This window comes from Myiozetetes cayanensis, unplaced genomic scaffold, assembly GCF_022539395.1.
Source record: "Myiozetetes cayanensis isolate MyiCay16 unplaced genomic scaffold, myiCay2020 scf10, whole genome shotgun sequence".
Classification (NCBI taxonomy): Eukaryota; Metazoa; Chordata; class Aves; order Passeriformes; family Tyrannidae; genus Myiozetetes; species Myiozetetes cayanensis.
In genome coordinates this window covers 30,827,477-30,851,603 of record NW_026086605.1, presented here as the reverse complement: position 1 = coordinate 30,851,603, position 24,127 = coordinate 30,827,477, and the positions used below count along the sequence as shown (strand labels likewise).

The 24,127-nt window shown below is 40.9% G+C and overlaps 1 protein-coding gene across 4 annotated transcripts in view; it reads right to left on the bottom strand.

The window, feature by feature from the left end:
- ARID5B (AT-rich interaction domain 5B) overlaps nucleotides 1–24,127 on the bottom strand; it is a 114,445-nt gene that overhangs the window by 65,467 nt on the left and 24,851 nt on the right. For all 4 annotated transcript variants that reach the window (XM_050340613.1, XM_050340629.1, XM_050340604.1 and 1 more), the window contains one exon: nucleotides 2,021–2,251. In XM_050340613.1, the coding sequence (XP_050196570.1) occupies nucleotides 2,021–2,251 (231 nt within the window). The remainder of the gene's footprint in view (nucleotides 1–2,020; nucleotides 2,252–24,127) is intronic.

Here is a 24,127-nt window from a genome sequence, read left to right as displayed (position 1 = left end):
ACTGTTTGTATAACAAAGTGTTGTACATTTTGTTGTCCTGCCAGCAAGGAAATGGATAAAATAGTATTTTGCCTGTTGTCTTCAACAAAGGTAGTATAAACTGACACCATACATTTTGCAATACAGATATGGAACCACACATTGGTCAGTTTTTTCTTCTTAACACAGCAGAGTTTACAAGTTTTACCACATCATTATTTTCATAACAAATACTTTTAAACAGTAGTTTTGTGGGGGTTTTTTGTTTGGTTTTGTTTTTTGTTTTTAACAGGGATTTAAAAAAATCTGCTTCTTAAACCAAACTAAATTTTAAATACATATTATTCATTTCTATGGCTAAGGTTTCTGTAGCTCTGGTTTGATAATGAGATAATTGCTTTGCAAAGGTCAAGAGAATGGCATAGTTTGCTTTCAGAGACTGAACAAAGCACTTGCTATGGTTCACTAAGCGTAGTTTCTGCATCACTCCACATCTCTTTGATTCATCTATTACTAATAATCCATGATACACTTACATTATGGATCCAACTATTTCAACAAACCTGTAATCAAGGAATGACCCTGAATAAAATACTCCACAGAAAGCAGATGGTAGGCTCATCAAACGCCTTCAAGCCTAAAATAACCTTTCCCATATAAAAAGGAGAGTCAATTAAAACTGAACTTTATATTCTGAGCTGGAGCTCAGAGTAAATAAAAATCAACATGATACTATTGTGTTTATTGGACCAAACTTCCAGGGTATTTCATTCATTTTTTTCACCGCCCCCACCCCCTAAGAGCAAGCAACACTTTTATTGGTGGTTCATTCAAAGCCTGTAATGTTTTGTGTGAGTGTGAGCAGACTTGACAGTTTGGGCCTGATCCTGAAAAAGCTTGACAGCACAAAACTAAACCTACTCCCAGCAGTCATGTGCTCCAGTGGCAACACCATGTGAGGAAAGATCTCATCTGCCTGCTGGGAATGGAGTAGTAGAGCAGCAGAGGAGCACCATCTTACGAAATGCCCCAGTGCCACAGTTTGGATCAGTGTTTCTCTGCCAACACAACAAGGCCTGAACTGGGGCACCAAGCTCAAAGCCAGCATGTTTGAGTTTGGAAAAACAGGGAGATGAGTCTCCCATCACAGGAATCACTGAAGCCCTTCCCTTTCATTCTCATTATTATATGTTTAACGCATAATCCGAAATCTGCCCTCTACGAGATTACAAGCACTTCCTTGCAGAGATGTAGGGGGTCTCCCATGCAAAGGTGTACCCACCACTATGCAAACAGACTTTTCTAGCATTGGCTGCAGCGCTCATCCATCAGGTGATATGGGTAATAAAACTTCATTTTCACAGCTTGGGTACACTGCTAACAAAACCACGCTGCACCCATCACTGGAGTTACCCTGGGTGTCTACACAGGGTGCGTGCTGCCACACATTCACAGCACATCCGCTGCCCTTGGGTTGGTCTGGCACCAAAAACAAAGCGTGTGAAATCACCTGGCTGCTATCAGGTGTCAAATCTTGCAGTTCTCTCTGAAACACACCAGTTACAGCTGACATTTGAACAGGGCCCTGGGAGCGTACACATGGCTGGTGACTGCTCTGCAACACCAACTGGACGCACAGGGACTCTCTCCTATTTTGCATTTTCTAGCAAATTGCACCAATAATGACTTCAAAAAAACCCAACACACTTGGTAAAGCTTCTGGAAAGACATAGGCTACAGCTGAATAGTTAAGGTAGGCAAATTTCAAACCCAGACAAGGTATGCTTTCACTCATATCAAGTAATTGTGCTCTACCCATGTAACATACCTTTGTGATGAACTCAAGTTGCAACACTGAGATCACCAGTGGCTAGAAGCCTTAAGTCTCAGAGAGGAAAGAGCACATCTGATATTTAACATTTCAATCCTAAATACCATTGGTTCACTTCAAAGGAATCACATCTTCCCTTTGGAAATCAGTGGACACTTAAAAAGACGTGTCTTTACTTGAGACATGGAAAAGAGCTGTAACATGACTTACCAAACTCATCGCATATACTTTCATTTTCTATGAGGGTGGGGTGATCAAATGTATCCCGACAATAGAAGATTTGGGGGTTCTTGCTTGTCACTGCAATGCCTCCAAGGGCTAAAACAAACTGGTCTGTTAGTATTGACGAAGGCTTGTCCTGAATGCGCTTTAACATGGAACGGTATCGACAGTACTGGGGGTAGCTGAGAATCAGCAGGTTTGAATCTTCGTCATCCTCACCTGGAAAAACAGGAAAAAACCAAAACAAAACATGCTTAGTATGTCAGAAAAATAAAAAACAAGAGCTGTAACTCAAGTATCTCAGAAAATGCACAGCCCACGGTTCAGTCTTTTCTCAAGGCCTATCTTTTATAGCACGGTTTGGAAGGAAAGTTTAAAAATAGAAATTTAAAGGTTAAAAACAGAAACTTAAAAAAAGTTTATTAAAACAGCTTTTTTTTTTTTCTAGCTTTCTGTTCAGTTCTCCCATGCTTACTCACAAGGACTACCTGGATGAGCAAGAAAACACTGCTCTGCAGAAGCTGGCCAAGGGCCTGAATGAAAGTGTTCTCCATACTTTGCCAACTTGGCTGCTTTGATAGAAATATTATCTGTCATTTTCACTCAGTTCCCCATACAGCTTTACTGCACTCATGTTTACAGCAGCTAACATCTTTAAAAAATAATAATATACAAGCCCCAGAGCATACAGCTATTAACTCTGCTTTGAAGTACCCAGTACTGGCACTACCAAGGGGCCCCTTGGCCAGGGAGGTGGGCTGGTCTGACCTGGTCATTGCTGCTGAACACCAACAGGTGGAAGTAACTTTCCTCACACTAACTGCAAATGCAGCAGGACTCAATAAAACACCTACAGAGCATAACGAGCAAATGAATTTTAGAACAGCTTGTACTGCCGAAATGTGGGCTCAAAATGTAAAGCAATCTAGAGCTCAGACCTTTCCATTCCTCCAGGTTTTAGATGACATTATGTGTAAAGGCAGCAGATTTTGCAATATCACAATCAAGTGTCATCATATAATAACCAGCAGGAAAGCCAAGAGCAAAAAAACCCAACCAGAGATGTAAACATGAGAAATTTCTCATTTGCAGGTATGCAGCCAGTACTTAACAGCACTTCTTCTTATGCTCATTTATCTCCTCAGAGTATGTCTTTCCAAGTATGCCAATGAAGACAAAGCAAAAGCATTCACTTTACCTTTTCTGCTGTGCTCTGATTACTGAATAACTAAGCTATTTCTTCTCCCAGAGACAAAAGGTCTACTATTTAATCCTATTACCCATACCGAAATCATCATACTTGCCCTTAAAGTAAAAATCACTTCAGATATTGAGAGAAATGTCACATCAGTTCTCCCCAACTAAATATGACGGCCCAACTCATCTAGATTCGTGTGAGGCAATGGAAATGTTGACACATAAAAGGCTAAATTTTAAGAAGTCTCTGGAAGCAGATATATCACCTAGAATGTCATCACTGCAGATGAATGCAATGCGCAAAAAAAAAAAATCAACGCAGCAGAGGCACTTGCGAAGTAGTTTTTACAAGCATAGCTCCTGAAAGTCATCCCTTTTAAAAACTCAGAACTCTCCCCACCATTCTGATGTAGGTGGGGACATAAAACAATTTGTGTAAAACAAACCAACTAACCAACCAACCAAAGAAAAAAAAGAGTAAGAGTAACACATTTTGGTAAACGGCACTGACATTACTGTTCTAGGAAAATAAAATTTATGGTCCTAAACCCTCTTCTGGTCAATAAGGATGTGGTCAGGATTTTCTTCGTTTCAACAAGTATCTCATAAGCCTACACAACAGCATGATTGAGCCCACCGCTCCTGGGAATAAGGCTCTCTCTTCTTTATTAGGAAACTCTAAAAATCAGATCAGGAAAACTGTTCTAGGAATTAACAAGCACATGATCCGTCCTTTAGCTCCTTCGAGAGTTTCACGTACGCCTGCCTGACAGTTATTACTACTTTATACCTTTGTGTAGATAGCGGTGAGCTGAATCTGTCGATCTGACAGCACTTTTCTTATGCCAGGATGTGGTCAGCTTTTTAAACAGGGTGTATATAAATGTATGTCCCACGTGCCTTTGTAGTAAACCATTAGTTTCTAGACAAATGTGCTGCAAGTCCCTGCACAGAATTACACAAACTTTGTACCCCTGACAACTGACGACTTAAACTCAAACCCCTGGTATAAATTAAAATCAAGTAATTTTTTTACAGGATCACTTTTATACACGCTTGTGCAACTCCAGCAAGTACTTTATGATGCCTTTTTTTTTTTCCTTTTTCACTCTAGTTCAATAGATACATCTAAGAATGAACAAAGGCTGAATAAACCGAAGATTTGTTTAGTGAAAGACAAACAGAGTGTTCCTGGAACAAAGACTTTATTCCTCAACCACGCCCTCATGAAAAAAGAGAAATCAAAGTAGACCAACCCCTAATAAAATGCAAGCCCAAAGAAGAACTAATTTTTTCTTCCAGCAAAACCTAATATGTGCCATTTAATGGTGGGCTTAGTGAACACTGCTGAGTATTTTTCATAGATATGATCAGAAAGAGTTTACTCTTAGGAGAAGCAGAGCTCAAAATGTGGATCGTATTCCTTTAAAATTAAGAAAAAACAACATAATTTCTAAAAGTATTTAACTGAGATATTAGGGAATGGAGATGCTGTATTTCTGAATCTCATTTTAGCTTCAGCAGACAGAACATGGTAAAAGATAATACCTACAGTATGCTGCTTGTAAAGCTCAACTGAAATTACTCTAATCCCACGCTTATATCATAATTGTGTGGTTTAATAACCCTCAATTTTTCATTTATTTTTATATTTCAGGGTGAAAACAGAGAAACTGTAATTAGGAAGCAAGGTTCCATCCCTGCCTTCCGAGCACTGCCTATATATGCATAGATGTAATCCAACAGTTCCCTTTGTGAGGGGTAAAGAGAGCTGGGATTTGGCACAGCCTGGCATTTATGTTGGATTACATGTTCTTCAAGTTGTCTTTGTAAGTAAGAGATGCATGAAATGCCAAACACAATGAATCTATGCAAGAACTGACTTTTCAAATCAGCACAACCATTTTTAATATGTAAGGCAAGACAATTAAATGCCCCAAAAGAAAAAAAAAAAAAAGAAAAGCCTGCTAAAAGCATGAATTCCTAACAAATCCATCTAGAGCCAGAAATATTTACGGAGAGAGAAGAGAAATACAAAACTGTAGCAGGCTTTTTGTTTGCTTGTTTCAGAAACATCAGCCTATAATGTTATTGCTAACTGCCATAATCTACCCTCAACATCAGTAAGCATTTTTTTCTTTAAAAAGACCTTCACACCAGGATTTTATAGAGCTTGATGGAAAAACTATGCATGTTCCTTCCTGTACCTAATTACCTCAACTGCAAAAGCTGCCAAGTATTTTGCCCTTTAGTTCTTTTAATCGTATTAGTGCAAATGCATTTGGATGCCAACAGAAACAAACATTTAAAGATTTTTGCTTAAAAGATTCCAAATATGTACGAGGCTGGTGCTAGGAAAGCACACTCCACTTCTTCCCAGAAAGCACAGAGTTATTCCTGCAGAAGAAATATGAATTTGTGCCTCTTGTAAGACTAAATGTCTAGTTTCGACCCAATTTAAGTAAAATAATGTCAATATGAACTGCTCTCACAATGATTTATGCTACCTTCTGTTACTTTATTACATTAGACATTCCTTTCTCTAAGCTTTATACTTTTCACCGTGCTCCTAGCAACCACATAAAGGCTGAGCACCAACTTTACGCGCCTGGCACCCTTCCAGGCTCAACTGTTATTGATAATTATATTGAAGTTTCAATTTAATTGCTACTCTGTTGTGACACAGAATATTTTTTGCAATTAGGCTTTTCCCATTTTCTGTCCATTCATTTTTTGTATTTGTGAAAATGATTTTCCCCCACCTCCCCACCCCCCTCCCCTCCAGAAAACACAAGCAGAACAATGATACAGATAAGGGTCTGTACATCTGTTACTGTCATTACCAACTTGGGAAGGGGAAGGGGAAAAAAAAAATCAAGAAAAAAAAAATTGTGTATATAATTTCTCGGAAGGTAAATTTCTTTTCAGTTTAAGTGCTCTTTTTCTTCTTACAGTTACTCAATGATTTCCTGTTCTAATTACAAGACATTATATAGAAAGTAATTTTTATAAAGGAAATGTACTAGAGCAGGAGGCTAAATAGCCTCACTTGCTTGGTATGGTTTGAAATTCCAAACTTGCATCTCTTTTATCAATTCTTTGCTCTACCTTTGTGCAATATATTCTACCACAAATCTACCATCTCTTCTGAGGCAGTTAACACAAATGTATACATCAAAGGGGAAAACACACTTGCAGTTAAACTGCAGGGAAAAAAAAAAATCAATTTTTTCCTCCTCACTGTAGCTGGTAAGTTGGAGGCAAGCCAAGCCTTGGAGTGGAAAATATTAAAAAGTAAAAAAAAAAAAAAAAAGAAAGAAAGCTTGATTAAAAAGCGAGAGAAGAGATATTCAGTTCTAAATCTAAATGAATAAGCCACAAACTATTTCATAAAAACATACTGTGACGTAAATTACACATCAGTATTGCACTGTTGTGGTTATTTTGAGAAATGGCTTGTACTGTAAGTCAGCTGGTAAAACCCCACCCTTAATGATTTTGTAATTCTCCATACAGCAATCAACTGGAGCAGTCATGAAATTGCCAAGAAGGAAAACAGACAGAGCTGTAGAGAGTTTGTAATAAAAAGATAATGTACTTTTAACATAACAGAAGTAGAAGATTGGTTTTATTAACTAAAAAAACTACTTAAAAGGTCCCAGGCTTGCCATTTGTTTTGATAAATGTTGACACAGATCTTCATAAGATAAGCAATGGAAGTATCAGGGGAACCAGATAAAATGGGACAATGCTTTGGTGTGTGGGTAGCAAATTGAGCAAGGGAGTTATTTGGAATACAGAGTGAAAATGAAGGAAGTTGCAGGGCTCTGTCCGTCAGGCTCCTCTCCTGCACACTGCCCTCGCTACTCTGCCTCCTTTCATTGCCCTCAGTCACTAAGGGGGTGTCCCGGGGGAGTCACATATCATAATTCCTTTATCATTGCTTGTAAGCATGGTTTTGACCATACCATCAACATGCAGCAGACACAGAGGTAATGGAGGATACACCTGGATGTCTGGAGGGACTGGGAACGGCAAGGTTAGCCATGCTGAATGAACATGGCTGTGACTCCCCACATGGGAAGTTTCCTGAGTATTGCAGTGCATTGTTCAGGTGTCACTGCCCTCCCAAGACCCCCAGCAATCCAGTGGGGCACACATGATGGGATTCAATTAATCTAATAATACAGTTTTAATCTACAACAGTTGTGCAGATCTCTCTGTAGTCAGAGATCTCTTGGCCAGCTGCAGTTACCTGGGTGATTCGGAGGTGTTTGGCAGATCATAGCTGGATTGTGATATGGGAAGGTGTTCTCATTGCATCATTCTTCTTAAAGATTTTGAGATCATAAAGACCCAGTTTCTTCTTCCTCCTTATGGTTACTCTTTCATTGTTCTGCTGTTTATGTTGCTTTTGGACTTTTTGAGGGGTTCAGGTTTTTTTAGGTGGTTGTGTGGTAAGTTTGTTTCTGTCTGCTGGAAACTGTGCTATTTCCCTTTGGGTTTGTATCAGAACGTGCAGCTCTGAGCTGTGCAGAACCTGTCTGACCTGCAGTCGTTGGTTTTGTAGGGTCTTTGTCTCATCTACACACCTGTGTTTCTTTGCCAAAGGAGTAGAATGAGAGATCTTAAGAGCTGGAAGAGCCAAAGACCATTGTTACAGATGAAATCAACCTCTTTTATTTTGATGGCAAATGTATCAGCTGTGAGGGGATATTTTAGCACCCATTTGGAGCACCACTTTAGTATAGGGCAGACTGCTTTGTCACTTAGGTGGAATTCATTTCACTCACTTAATTTGATCTTCAAGTTAAACTTTTAGACTAAGTCAGCTGATGGAGTAGTAGTAGCTCCAGAGAATGAGTCAATCCATGTCTTAAAAAACACCTCCGAATCACCCAGGTAACTGCAGCTGGCCAAGAAGCAAAAACAATCATCACCTACACCTCTGGGTACTCCCATGCAAGAAAGGATAGCTCTCCCAATGAAATAACCTTCATGGGAGAATTCTGCCCAGCTCCCTGCCTGACCACTTCTCACACCGAATTCTTTGTGCAGATACAAAGCTAAGAACTGGAGTAGGAATCCATGTCCCTTGCACCAGGCTGCTGTGAAAGAGGAGCAACAGCTGAGGAGCTCAGGTAGGTGCATCATCATCACAACGCATGCTCCAGCACAATCCACGCTCTTCTCCAGTGGTTAGGGAAGACTTCTCAGATGCAGCTCTTCCAATCCACTCTGCCTTTTCATTCCCACGGTCTTTATTCGCTCTAGTAAAGCCACTTGATGTGCCTCAGCTGGCTAATTAATCACAAGACCTAAAAATATTAATCTAAGAATCATATTTCTCTCACAGATAAATGCAAATACAGTAATGATTTAGCCACATGAGATGGGACAGGAAATCTGTGGGTTTGGGTTTAAATAAATTTGGGTGAATTACTGACACAACAGGGATACCGTTTTATTGGCAGGACCCGTTCTACTCATCCTTGCTTTGAGAACCCCCCTCTATTTGAATGCTAATGCAATCAAGAACAAAGGCAACGTGTTGCAGGATACGGGAACACAGTGATTACATTTATGTTTACCAGATAATGATGATGTTAACAAGTTGCCTGTAATTCTGACATGGACGTTTGCCTGCCTGATTTTGTGTTTAAACTGATCAAAAGGCAAAAGCCATTTCTGTCAATACTGAGAATAAAACGTGCAGTCTTTCTGCATGTGTCAGATATTTCTCCCCTTTTAAGGAGGAGACAGAGCTAATTCTCAGAATTTTGTGCCACTTCCCCAGCCCTCCGTTTTCTGTCACAGTGCCAGCAGAGCATCAGCCGTTCAAAGAATTCCTAAGATTGGTTTAACATTTGAAAGAAAGAGAATATTCACAAATCTACTGGAGATTGAAACTACTGTTCAACCGAACAGCAACACAGTCATTAAAAAAAGAAAAAAGACAGCGCCATCTACAATGTACTTAAAGCACATGGTTGAAGAACATTTTACACTCAGTTATTTGGATCTGAGTTGTTCTACTCCTACTTAATGGGGACAGAACCAGATATGATGATCGATGACTGACAAGTATGTCTGCATAATCAAATCTTCTATAATATTTATCTCACTAAATCACTTTAAATTCAAATCATAAATCCAATTTTTGAAAAAGCCGAAAGAAATTTAATACTGAAAAAGTTTCCAACCAGGCATTCCACATCCTTTTTCAAACCCTAATCCTATATTCAGCTCCTCATAACTGCAGCTCCAATCCCGCGCTCCCAAGATCCTCCTGTGCTTTAGGAAGTGCCTCATAAACCTTATGAGGTGTTTCTAGACTCAAAAGAAGAGTGACTGACAATCGTCATTTCCAGCTTTTATATAACCCTTCCATCCACAGGCCTCAAACTGCTTTATGGAGATGAGTAAAAATTATTATCCCCATTACACAGAGAGAGAAACTGAGACAGAGAGAGCTTAAAGGATTTATTCTACAGCATCAAGCAACTTAGAGAGCAAGGCAGAGAGCAGAAATTCTTGTTGGGGGATTTCTGGGTAAGTGAGATATCCCACAGTTTCCTTGGAAGAGAAGTGACTGTCTCTGGCCACCCCAGCCAGCCTGCCTGCCTCCACCAGAGACAGGGGACAGACCAGCCTGGTCTGTGTTGAGGCTTCTCTCCTACCACAACCGTTTCCCCTGTCCTGCACGACTCCAGCCACTCCTTCATGTTATTTAGCTGCTGCCCAGCTGGGAATATATTTCCCCTTCAGGAAAGGTTTTCAGAGCAGCACCCTCCTGCTGGACACTGGTGACTGCTGTGATGATGGCTGGAGGAGCACGAGGAAAGCGAGATGATGATGGGGATGTGGCCAAGTTCAGTGTTGGGCTGTGAAATTGTCTCCCTGCCTCCCAAAATTTCCTTCTTTCCTTACTCCTCAGGTCAGAGGCGTGGGACAGCCCATGTCCAAACAGCCTTGGATGGCTACAGAAAACCACTCAGATATAAAAGGTTTTTAAACTGCCCTATTAGCTTTCTAAAGCAGATGGAGATGGGGGAAGGGGGAGACTGATTGTAGAAGGGAGCACATGCTGCCTGTCCTCTTGAATGTTCTGGGTCATGTGGACCATTCAGGTTGAATGTGCATCAGCTTTAAAACAAGTATTTATCCTGGTTGTCGTGGTTACTGATAAGCAGCTTCAATTCTGCTGATAACAAAAAGAAGAAAGAATTAAAAAGGGGAGGGGAGCTGAAAACATAATTTGGTAATATGACGAAGCCAAGAAGAGGAATTAAATCACATTAAACAAGCCAATTGTACTGTAAATGGCTCTGCCTCTGTATTTGCTTTTAAATCATCTAAGGCTCTAACATGGCAGCTGCTTCAGTTTTAACAAACAAACAGTAAAAATCCCTTTTAATAACGAAAGGAAATAATGATATACTTTGCTTTAGCTGAATTCAAACATAATTTAATTTTTCCTGAGGTGAGATTTGCACAGGGAACAATCAGATAATAAGTGTTATCATTCTCATAGACAAAACTGAACCAGCACTTTGCAATTCAAAGTGCTATTTAATGCACCGTTTTCAGCAATCTCTGAACACCATCCAACATACCACTGAACTACGCTTCAGTACTTACACATAAAGCCTGATCCTCCAGATACTTGAGCATGGGGGTTATGCTACAAACACAAGTACTTCCACTGCTGCTGAGGCTGAAGTTACACATTCCCTACAGCACCTTTGTGAGGGGGAGGGGGTCACATCCAGTAACTTACGCTACAGCACCTTCTCATTATCTGTATCATTATTACTACTTCTACGATTATGTGTCTTGGTCTACCCTTCTGAAGTGTAGCACTGCACTGAGAAAATACTGGAGAATGAAAAACTCCACTCTTGCAGAGAAACATGCAACTAGAGCCCCTGGCAAGAAAGGGGCACGCATTTGTACAGTAATGATAATTAACTGCTGGAACAACAAGCTCAAAGACGGAACAGCTTCCCCAGTCCAGCACTCAGGACTGAACTGTTTTTTTCCCAAGATATTCTCTGGACTGATGAATTTTAAATTTGTGGTTTGTTATTTGCCTTCTGTGCTGGAGAGGCCCATGACGAATCCATACTTGTGTGGGAAAATTCTAAGGCATGAAGAACTGAAAAGAAGTGGAAAGTCACTGAGAGTTAAACTGAGTTACTGGGCTTAGTATTAGAGTAACCAGGTCTCCTGTCGTCTCTCTTTCAGCTCCACACACCATTCAAAGACAAATGAGAAGCAAATGCAGCTTAACTTATAAGGGACTGTTTCACCACCTCTTCCATGCAGCAGAATCAACCGCCTTCATTTTCCATTGCACCCAAAAGTATGAGTCAAAAGCCTTATTTTGGTGTCTCTTTCACTATCATTCTGAAAATTCGGAGGAACTGCGCCCTCCTCGAAATAGCAACGGCAGAAGCTGCCGGTCCCAGAGCTGTGACACGAGGGGTGGAGGGTGGAAATGGTCCAGTGATTTAAACAGTTGAGCTCTGCTTTTGACGTTTATGCCCTCTTTGAAACCCTTAATGAAGTAACAACCCCGTTAATTCTGGCAGGGTATTTAGTACACATAAAAACTGCATTATCTACTATTTACAATTTACTACACACAAGCAGTATCTGGCTCTGTATAAAAATAACAAGCTCACTGTAACCCTCCGCTCCCTAACCATACTGCTGATTTCTTTGACACATGGAGAAGTGAGAATAATTACATTTTACTGAGTGTGTCTCATTACACTAAGTTAAGATTTCCAAAGCTGCAAAAATATGCTTTTCAATTTTGCTTGTTTCTAGCATTTCACTCTGAAGACAGTTAGTAAAACCTTCAAAAATTATCATCAATATGGACAAAAATTGTACCCTTCTCATGTGGACGTTTGACAGAGGGATAATAGGGTCTAGAAACACCACAGTCAGACGTTGCTTTTCTATTTAATGTTTCCTTCTGTGCCAAACATAATATAACAGACAAGTGTTAGAGAGACATGCAGGGGGGAGTCTGAATAGAGAGCTTTAAAAGAGGTCCTTAATAGAGAAGCTTGTATGCTTAGTCTTCAACAACATTCAATAGCAATTTATTTGCAGCCATTTTCTCATGTAACCTTTCACACGGGAGCAGATAAGATAGAGCACAAGACAATTTGTCAACTGCCAGATATGAACAAAAGAAACCATTTTTAATAAGCTTCAGTGGGCCCTTGTATTTGTTTTGCAACATGTTAATAACTTTTTTGGAAGCCAATCAAAGACAAGGAGAGAAAAAGAAGTCAAGCTGGGAAATAAAAACCACAGTTAAAGAATTTTATAGATAAACTTGTGTTATCATCTGCAGTGTAATAATGCTTAAATCCAGGAGTGTAAAGAATTAGAATTAGCATGATGCCATGTCTTTAAAAAGAAACCAAACAAAAATGCTAGTGTCATATATATTTTTTCCAAGAATTTTCTGTCCTCTATCTCATCCCAATCTAGCAGATTATTTGTTCCCAACAGAACTTTATTCAGGTTCCCCCTCCTTCCCAGTGACAAGATGAAACTCAACATGAAGACTGTCAGGAGGAAAGGCCACAGGGGAGTTGCCAAAACCAGGCCACTGACCCACCTGCCCTGCATCGCCCTCCTCCAGACACCTTGGAACTCTCATCAATTAACTCAACTTCTCATGTTGCACCAAATAACCCCCCAAACTCTGCTCTGAAAACCAAACCAAATGTAGCTTTAAAAGCTGTTACAGGTATATGAGTAAGTCTGTGGTTGCCCATTTAATCTTGTCCTGCATCACAACAGGGCAGACTCAAGCTGAAAAGGAGGAATAGGAAGGAGGTCTAAGGGAAAAGGGAGCTAGCATACTCCCCTGTCTACGATACACAGACCAAAAACAGTGTGATATGCAGATTGAGATGGACAAGCCAACTGTGCTGAAGTTCAGCAATGCCAGGGCTTTCCTGTGTGACCAAGGTTGTATCACCAGGGCCTTCCGTGGCACATCCTCATTTCTGTGGAAAAAGAATTAGTCGCAGGCATGTGAGAGCTTGTGGGACAATTGCTCTGGATCCCTACCCCTTCCTGCAGGCACAAGAGGAGGTGCAGAGAACCTCCTCAAAATGGTATCTACCAATACCTGTGCCAAAAAGGCTTCTGCAGCACTGAGGTTCAAACTGTGGGTCCAAATGCTCATACGAGCCCCCAGCCCCATTTCTAAGGTAAGCGTCTTCTGGTACTGAAGAAAGAAGCAGAATGCATCAAAATCCCAGCAACATACACTGAAAAAGCTGATGAAGTGTTAAGCAATGTCATTAACGTTATTAAAATGGAGAAAATTCCCTTGGAAAATTTCACACAGGCTTTCCCGTCTCGCTGCAAATTACTCATGGTCTGAGAGACGCGTGAGGAGCAAATGGAGAGAAATAAAGCTCCTCTCCAGTGAATTTGGACTGAGTCCTAGTCTCACTGGTAGAAAGACCAGGCTTGTGGGCTTCAGTGAGAACAGGGTTGGGTCCTTTGAACTAGATTATTATGGCATCTCTAAGAGAGGAACAAAAGTATATGGTGAGAGAAGATGCACCAAGAACAAAAGGAGCTGCTGGTCAGATGACAACCCTCCTTGTTATGATGATGAAAAGACTCCCAGACTTCAGTAGACACACACCTGCAGAGTTTAGTATCCTATACCCAAAATTAGATTTTGCCTTCTAAGGACTTTACAGAGGAGTCTGTTATCCAATGAAGGGAAAGAACAGAAGCATTTGCTCTTCAAGAAAGAGAAATGGCCTTTTGAATAAGAAAGGGCTTCCTGCGATGGGAACCTACCAGCCCAGCCCCACAGCCCTCCTGAGAACTACAGAATTTCTCTTCCTCTTCTGCAGGACCAGGAAACCATTCCTGGAAAAGCGGAGAAGCCATCTTCCTGAATTATCTGAAAAGGCCTCAGGTGGAGGCAGGGCGAGAAAGGATTTCGGGACAAGTTATGCCTATGAGCTGAGGAGAACAAGCAAGTATCCTCCCACTCTTTTCTCTAGGCAAACTCTCTTTCCAAGTTTTGAGTGAGAGTGACAAGTCTCCAGTGAATCTGAACAGGAAGGGCCCGGCAGAGCCGGAAAACACCAGGCGGCTTGTGCTCTGCTCCCGATGGGCTTCAGTCCCACACCCAGCAGAGAGCAAGGCTCCCAAGTAGAAAACAATCCTAACACACTATCTACTAGTCTGGAATCTGCTCTAATAATAGATAGCACCGTCTATTTCAAAGCACTTAATGGACGCTAATTAGTCCTCAGGGTATTCCTATGAGGCAGGTAGATAGATAAGTATTATTTCCCCTGTTTTACATATGAAATAACCTCACAGGAGATGTTCTGACTTGCTTAAGGCCACTGCATGAGTCACTGAGCTCAGCACTCAGCAGGTCCTGGCTCCCAGACCTGTGCTCAGACCTCTCAGCCATTCCTCTTTCTGAAGTGCAAAATCTTCATTTCAAACGTGGAGGGAGAAAGGAAAGAAGATCAAGGAGGGGTGATAACACTGGGAAAAAGTACTCTCTGGGAAAGGAGCTTCCAGAAGAACGACAAAACAGAGCCACGTATCTACCGAATGCTAGACACCAAATCCAGGACAAGGAGAAAGATGAGAAACACACTCTGATACAAAATTGCAAGAGTTTTTACTATGTATTCTTTTCAAGCAGTCACAACTGTTTACTGTGATTAGTAACCACTGCTAACGTCAGTTTAATAGCTTTACATTCCAAATTTCTAGCAGGGTCGAAGCACGCGAGGGCAGCAGGCAGCAGTCCCGGCTGCACACAATGGATATGCTTAGTACATACACGTAAGTTACGTGCCCACACCCACGAATTTACACTGAGGTGTTGCTGTTCCACCAGAGACCTTTGTGACTCCAGATATCACACTGCCTGGGTAGGCAGGAACATTATCGATGGATTTTATATCTCTTCGGGAAAGGGCAGCAAACGGTTTCAGCCACCATCTGCAAACAGCCAGAGCTTACAAGACACCAGACATTACATGGCACACGCTTCTTCCTTCAACAGCCTTATGGATTACCCTCCACTTACTCCTCTCAACCAGGGTGCTGCATGGACTGCTCCTATCCCAGAACGGTGTGCTGAGATCACCAGCACACATGGGATCCACATGGAGATGAGAGAATAACAGTGCTGACCACACAACTCCCACTTTTCTTATTCCAGACACACTGTCAGTACATTTCTAACTCTCAACTACACAGGGTCCTTGAAAAGGTGAATGCACTGTGCCAGTCCCTCAGAACATTCACCAATTGTTTGCGCTAAAAATAATAATTTTGCTTCTACAGGATTCAAGGACCAATCTCCGGGAGCTACAGGCTACAAAAAACATTACTTACTTTTCAGAGGGGGAAAAAAAAATTATTTATACAGTGCATTATCCATCTCAAACGGTCGTGTTTGAGCACAAGTTTGATGAACTATATGCAGCATAATACAGCTGCTTTGCATTTTGATTCCTTTATTTATAGACCACAGCAAATTAATAACTCAAAAATGTTGTTTCAGGCAAAGTAATGGACACACAATAAAACTATTCATTTCCTCAAAGGTCACTCCAGGAGAAGCATACATTGTTTCGAAGCCTACCAACAATGCTATTGTTCCAAAGAAAAGTGAAAATATATAATGAGCAGTTAGTGCCTATATCTGCAGCGGAGACCCTGGGCTAATTTAAAGTGCAATCTTAAGGCAATCAATCATACTCTAAAATTACTTCATTTTCCAAACTGTTTACACTTTTTAAGTTACAAATCCACTTTCTGCTATTTCAACTCACGATTTACAGCTACAGATTTAGCCTGCCTTGGCTTGCTGCCAAACTCTAGTCATGAGGGAGCTAATGATCTGAACAGATCAGTGTTTTATAATGGAGAAAAGCGCATGTAAATTTCCAGCATGTCTGCAAGTAATCAAGGCATGCTGACTATAAATGAGGCGGCCTCACATTTATTTTAGGAGAAATATCTTAAAGCCTCACTTTTTATCCGGGCCAACAACAAAAAAAAAAAAAAAAAAAAAAAAAAAAAAAAAAAAAAAAAGGAAAAGGGGAAAATAAAAAAAAGAATCCTTTAAAAAAGGTACTCCAAGATTATTCCAAATGATTCTAAATGAAACTGCTAGGCAAACAATATGTTAAAGAATAGTACAATAGCTAATTTCCTTTAGTGTTTCTATCTCAACCAGATCATATCCTTATCATGGCAAGCTGGAACATTAAACTCTCTAGTTCATGGAATCAAAACACAAGAGTGCTTCATATTACATTATAGAAAAATGAGCCATTCCCTACAAACAAGGTCAGATTTCTGGAATGCCAAAGGTCTACATTTAAACAGAGCTGGGAGGAGGGGAGGTTTTGCCCACTCCGCTCACTAAAAAACACTGGGAAACTAGACCAGCAATTTAAATTTGTTTTAACAGTTAAAATGGTAGAGGGAAAGCAAGAAGTCTCTTTGGAGATGATCCTTAAATTAAGTATGATCTTTATTGTTTCATTACAGTGGCGCAGCCAAATAATGACTTTTGTGTTACTGTACAAATAATGCCGGATCCTCATTTTCTAGCAGAAATAATTACGCTATTCTATCATTTTCTGCTTACTATCAACCTACAGCCCCCTCCCCATATAGGCAATGAGTTGTGGTAGGTTTGGGGCTGGACTGAAAAAAGTTCCAGATTTTCTCCTTTTTTTAAATGCGAGGGAGGCATATTCTGACTCAAAAGTGGCTTTAAGAATGGAGCTATAAATATTCTCATGTTGTACTTCATGAAATTCAATCCATCATGATGGATATTTCTGTTGTAACATTATTACATGCCTAAACTCAATTGTATAATTGGATAGGGCCAGAAACAATAAGCTGGCATTGCCTTGTTTCAGCATACTACAGCTTTAAAATACCTGTAATCATAAATCAACATAATTATTTGAAGTTCTGTCACGAAGCAGAACAAGAGAAGAGAAACTAAAATAAACTAGCTGCTAAAGAATTTCATTTTGCTTTCTTGAGACTGAAATTTTTTACCAGCTTTGAGCCTTACCACCACTACAACTGGGAAAGCCTTTTCTCCTTTCTGCTTGCCTTGAAAGTCACCTCCTCCAGAAAGATTCTGCTTCCTTACAGCTTTGCAACACAACTGGCAGGGCTCCACTGAGGAATCCCCCAACTCCGTAGTACAAAGGATGGGTCTGCACCGCAGCCATTGGGTCCAGGGTAACAGGGAGCCAGACTGGAAGGGACAACTGAAGTCCCTCCTTGCTGGGGAATCAAAACCAACCAAGCATTTTTTTGTTCCAGCCTGTTGGATATTTTGCTACTTATTGACACAAAATAATTTTCTAGTTCCTCCCCTAGCTCTTTGCACTTCTTACCTCATCACAGTCCGGACCAAAACTAACCGATCCTTTCTACCCCCAGGACCACCTATAAATGCGAGCTGGGGGGCAGCTTGGATGGACAGCCCCCGGAGGTGAAGGGAGTTTGCAGCTTGTTGGTTTAATTTTAATCATTGCTAAGCAACTGCCACTGGGAGCTGATCCCTGGGAGATCATCACCCAGCTGAGGCAGAGGACAGAGCAGAGATGAGCACATGTGCCCTCCTCACAGCACAGGGAAACACCACAAAGTGCTCTGGGATGGGCTGCATTGTGCTACTGGGAGAGGTAAAAGCACTGGTGGTGGCTCAAGAGTTTCTTCCTTCCCCTCACCCGCAGTTACAAAACTGTTCTCCAAATCTCATCTCCACCAACCTCCCAGCCATGCAGAGCTTCGTGCTCACTGGAGGCACTGGGCTACAGCACGACTGAAGTTAATATTATAACATGGATTCCTCCTCCTACAGCTTCACTCAAAAAAACCATTGCATTCACAGGGACAGAGGTCTCCCGATAATCTCCTTGTTCTGTTTTTCTTGCTGCTATTACAGAGGCTTTTTTAAAGCTCTTTTTCTCCCTTCTTTCTCTTTTGATCTTGGTAGGTCTCGAACAAAGTATTTTATTACTTTTGATACTTATGTGAAGAATGTTAAGTCTTTCATAAATACACTCTTTTGGCCAAGTGCTTTATGGATACCAGAGCTCAGCACCACATACAGTTGCATGTATACACACACACAGATATGTGCAGTTTCACCTGAGATGACTATGCAGTCATCTATGTAATCATCTGTTTGTATATACATACAGAATAAATTATACAATTATTGTAACACCATTTAAAATCTTACTTTCTCAAATTATCAAGTTTTACTCTCGCACACTGTGACATCATAAATTGGAGAAGTAGTTGAAAATAGGTAAGACCTGAATTTCCTTAGTCAAAGAATGAAGTTAAAAAACCCCAAAACCTTCCATTTCAGTACATCTGAAAGAAGCAAAAAAGATGAATAAACAGATCTGGGAGAAAGAGGTAAGTCAACTCCAGCTCAGCAAAAATTTTAAAGATAAAACCAAATATAAATAAAAAGAGGAGATATAAATAGGTGATGTGAACAATTCTCGAGAACAAAAAGGCATTTGATATCATCTGAGTTGGTGTCACAGGGTGGCTATTAACTGGCATAAACATGCATTTTCAGTCCCACTGAGTCACCCAGAAAAGCTGGCTCTGAAATAATGAGGTTGATGGAGCCTGACATCCAGTTCTACTTTTCTTTACTTCAGCTTGGAACTGTTGCACGATTACGATACAGAACGTCGGGATATGATAAACAGAACTGAAAAAGGGAAAGAAAACATTTTTTTCCCCTACAAGTCAGGTTCAATGCTTTTGCCTATTAAAGTAACCAAATATGTTTCTCTCTGAAATCAAAGCCAAAAGGCAGCATGCCAGCCACAGTTAACAGATAAATCAATGTTCCTGAAGGGCGGGCTTTTTTGTGTTGGGGGGTTTCTGCCTGACAACAATCTTGCGGCGAGCAAACAGAACACCCACTGCACATCTTGTCGATCGACTCGCATGAAACGGGGAAGGAAGTGCAAATACTTTTGAAGATCTAGGCACTGTTTGGAAAAACTTCATGTTCTAACCTCCCTGTCAAAGGTCATGGTTTTCATAACCATGAAGTCTGCAGCTATTGTAAAGCCCACCTCATATAACGTGTAATTGCAGCTAATTTATCACTAAGGTCATTGTATACTAGCTAGGAGTTTGTAAACAAGAATGAATCACAGGTTTCATTTCTGTGTCCCTTTCAAACTGGAAGACCTAACAGTTCCCTGCTCCAACACAGAAAATAGTATTGCTTCTATAAACCTACTCAGGTCTCCTTGCCAGCAGTTTCCATTTAATTAAACTGACAGCAAAACAGGGCCTTTGCTAATGTGATCCAGACCAGTTTGCCTTCAATGTAAATTCTCAGGCATGAAATTACATCTGAAACAGACACAATAATCCCTCTATATCTTAGTCGTAAGTTTAATCTATACTAAAATAACATTTTCTTTGTCTATATTGAAGTCTGTTTTAGAATTCAGTGATCTTTTCTTCTTTTCACTGTTGAAGTTCAGGGAATTATTCAATTTCTATTCACCTTACAGTCAATTCAGAATTTTCTTTTTGTCTGTAATTTACACATTCATTGTTGGTTTCTAGGTCATGGGTAGCAAAATGATCTCACATGTGAGAAACCAGATTCGGGACCTACTTCAAACTTTCACTTTCTGGAAATGAAATAGACTGGTAGCACAATAAAACTAGTTCACAGCCGTTTAAAGCAATCTGAGTTGCCTAAGCTAACAGCCTGCTCTTTCACACAGATCCTCGGTCATCTAGCTGTAAAGAAGAAAACTGATGAGATTTATAGGTACTTTCAGTAAAATGAAGGTGGGGTTGTTTGTTTGTTTAATGACCCATATCATTTCACTCTCATCTAATCAGTCTCATCAGTACTCAACTGATGCACTAATTCCTACAATGCCCAGGAAGAACAGAATATGCAAAAGCACAGTTACTGCACAGTAACCACAGTGTTCATGATGAGCAACTCAATAAACTGCAGGGTGCATTTATACCAGATGCAAGTGAGATGGGAATTTCTGAGAGACGCCAAGCATTTTGTTCCCGGCCCATGAGCTGCCTCCTCCTGCACCAGCACGAGGACAAGCCTGGGGATGCTGCAGCCCCCCTGCAATTCAAGCCTGCAGTATCAGAGGGAAGGGATGGTAAAATCTGGAGAACTCACAATTAGTAGGGGAAGGGCAAATAACCAATCTTTTGTCATTAAAGCCAGTGTGTGCCACAGCGAGCTCTGCAGTGTGACTTTGTCAGTTAAACAGTGACCGAAATAATGCCCTTCCAAACTCCCAAACTTGCAGTCAAGTCTAGCAACACTGCTGGAGAAGCTGCTCTTCTTTGCTGCTCCGTGGATTCCTGACACTGGAAGAGTACATCAGCAGAGCAATGCTGCACTGGGTCTACAAGCTCTGTGGGAATTACACAGCACTTAGCAACATGGAATGATACATCAGGACATTAACTCTTGAGACACTCTGGAGGGTGGCCTGAGCTTCAGAGTCCCTAGCAGTGACTGTCACCTCAACATTTTGATCCTTGAAAGGAAAACTCAAGTCTACTATGTGCAACTGCATTTCTTCTGATGACAGATGTGTAGGTAAACCTAATTGTTTGAACAGGGAAAGCTTGAAGCCACTCTGAAGACAGATTTTGGCTGAAGTTACAGTACCAAATGAAACTGAGGATCCACTCTGGTATAAATCTGGTCTCTGTGTTCAGAGAGGACTTCCTGGCTTTGGAGCCATCGGTCATTGGCATGCAACTGGAGTCACTTTATCAGGTAAAAGGGAATGCACAGTACACAGCTACACCTCCTAGGAGCCTTGTGTCCTATTTTGGCTTGGGCAACCTGGCTAGTGAACTGACTGAGAACTGGAGATGGTAAGAAATTCTTATGGGATAGTTGGGGCAAAGGGGGCACACACAAAACTGTCCTACACGCAGTCCATACAGACACGCTCTGAAGGAAAAGGAGCACCCAGATGGACACTGCAGTCCCATTTCTCCTATGATCACCATCCCATTCTGTCATGTCTTGATAACCTTCAGTGATGAAGTGTCCTGTCAGCCACACATTAGAGCATTCCTGTACCATCTGTGAGACTCAGTATATTGTGGGACTGGGCGCAAGGGCTCCTGTTTCCTGAGAGCTTGTCCTCCAGCTGGAGATGCTACAACCATAAGAAGTGAAAGGGACGAAACCACTGGAAAAACAAGAGAAAACTCAATCACCGCGTATTTTCCAAGTTTCTCCCAACTAAACAGTTGCAAAGCTTTTGTTGCATGCCCCACTAAAAATCCCTGTTGCTCAAGAAATGTTACATGACTTTAAGTAGGAAATTTGCCACGTGCCCAGGAAGATATAAATGATGCTTTCAGACAAACACACCACATATATTTTTACTGCCTGGACAATAAAAATTTCCAACCACTGTTGGAATAAGAGCAATTATTCTTCAAATTCTTATTCTTCAAATAAGAACTTTAATTGCATTGTTCTCCTAAAAAGTAGAAAGTCCTTCTTTAAGAAAACCAGCCATATATTAAACAGTCTGACATTCTTGGGAAAAAAAAGAAAATGTTATTTGTGTAGCAGAAGACAATGGTCAGACATTACCATGATCAGAAATAATTACAGGTCCTTCTGGTAACTGCTTTCCTGCTTCACTGTTCATAGAAGTCTCCTGTTCTAGAAACAACACTTAACAAGTATTCTCATAGTAAATGAGTATAAACCTTTTCTTACTATTAGACTGACTTCAGCTACAAGGTGATGAAGGAAAAAGGATGGAGGATAGTAGCCTTTCTTCATCTCTGGTTGTTAAGAATCAGCAATCTGTGCTTCCCCAGGACACTAGAAATGGGAAAAAGGTGCTGCTTTGTGCAAACACTGTACACAACTGGCCAGAGATGAGGGAATGACTTTTCATGTTAACTTAGATGGATTTGCTGATATGTCTGATCGGTTAAAAGTCTCACAAAAGAGGCAGAGAAACTACCAATAGTTTCTGCTGCAGAGGGTGAAAAATGCTCATATTCCATTTGAGCAAATATGCTGGGCTCATGTTATCAAACACATGAATTCCTGTCCACACTCTCTCCGTCTCTCCTGCACACCCTGCCATCAAAATAGCAGGGACAAAATTGGCCTCATTTCCTGTATATTTCATATAGACCCAAACATTCTTAAGGATGTTGTCAGGGAATATATTTTAAGGCTGCTATGCTCACATCTGATCTCCTACTCTATGCTTTTAAGATATTAAATAGGCTTTACCCAATAAATCACATGTTTTGTGCCTTGGAATCACATGGTATCTGAAATCACCAAAGGCTAAATCCTGCACTGTTCACATTCAGTATATGTGAGTTGGAAGTCCCAGGTTTAAAAATGAAGTAAAAACTGAGCACCAGCCTTCCCTGCAGGGAAGGTTAACAAAACAACTTGAGCCACACACCAAAAAACCCACAGTGATAAGGTAGAGAAGCAGCCCTTATTGCTATCTCCTGTCATCCTTGCCCCTGCTCCTATCCAGCTTTGTACCACCTCTTTCCCATCCCATCACAAGGGGATCAAAGCTGGAGGTCATAGTGGAGTATGGCCCCGGTACCGACCTTCTCACATGTCCCAGGCCAGTCTGAAGCCTACAGAAATAAGCACTGACCACCCAAAACCCAAGTGGGATGATTATCCCAGAGGCTCTTTCCTGTTGAGGGCTGTAATAGTTGGGTAGGCAAAACAAAACAACTCACTCTCTAAGTTTTTCACAAAGGCAGACGGGGCCCAATTTCCCTGGCGCTCACACTGCTGCAGGGTTTGTTGCTGAGCTCCACAGCAGCAAGCCTAAGCCCGTGGTACAGCACTGCAGAGTCACCACAAGAAAGGGGAATGCTCTCCCTACCTGAGCTGGAAGGCTGCTCCATGGGAGGAGCAGCACAGGCAGCCGAGGGGCTGAGCTCCTCTCAGGGGACAAGCCCCCTGCCCTCGTTCAAGCTGACCAGTCCACTGAAACACCAGCAGCCTCCCACACACAAAACTGCAGCATCTAATCTTTGATGTTTTACAATAGCACAAAGACAACATATAAAACACATTCAAGAAACACTGTGGGAAATGCGCCAGCACTTTAAGGAACGTTCCCTTTGGACACGAAGCCTTTTTTAGCCAAACCACTATGATTTTGTTTTAGTGACTCATATGAATGGATTCTGGATTAAGGTTTAAAAATGGGATATTTTCTCTTCTGCTCCTAGGTTCACCTCAAGACATGTGAATGAAAAAATAGCAGTAAGAATATTAGGCTGGACTTACGTTCACCAACAGACACTAAATAGGGATCTACTAAATTTGTAAAGCTTAGCTGAAGTTTCAAATACATAATTCTGAAAATGCAATTCCTCCTGAAGTCGGGCTGGGCAAGGATCGTAAAACTATAAAAAGATACTTTGTCCCTAAAGATTGCGAGAAGCTAATCATTAGCCACCTGTTTATAGTGGTTACTTTTTTATTACATTATTCTGATATTTTTCCTTTGCAGGGACCTCCTCGTTATTTCTACCATATGGGTAACAAATAAAGACCCACTGTCTCTAGGCAAAGTGTTTTTAAAGACAAAGACATTTGCCAGATTAAAAACAAACATACAACTAAAGTGTACATAAATTTGTGTTTGACTACTGTTGGGCATCTGGAATGGCACACATTTTCTTTGGAAAATTTTTCTTCCAGTTTTTCATACAAATGACAGTAAAATATGTACCCAGCAGCAAACAGAGAACTAAATTTAAAACGCACTT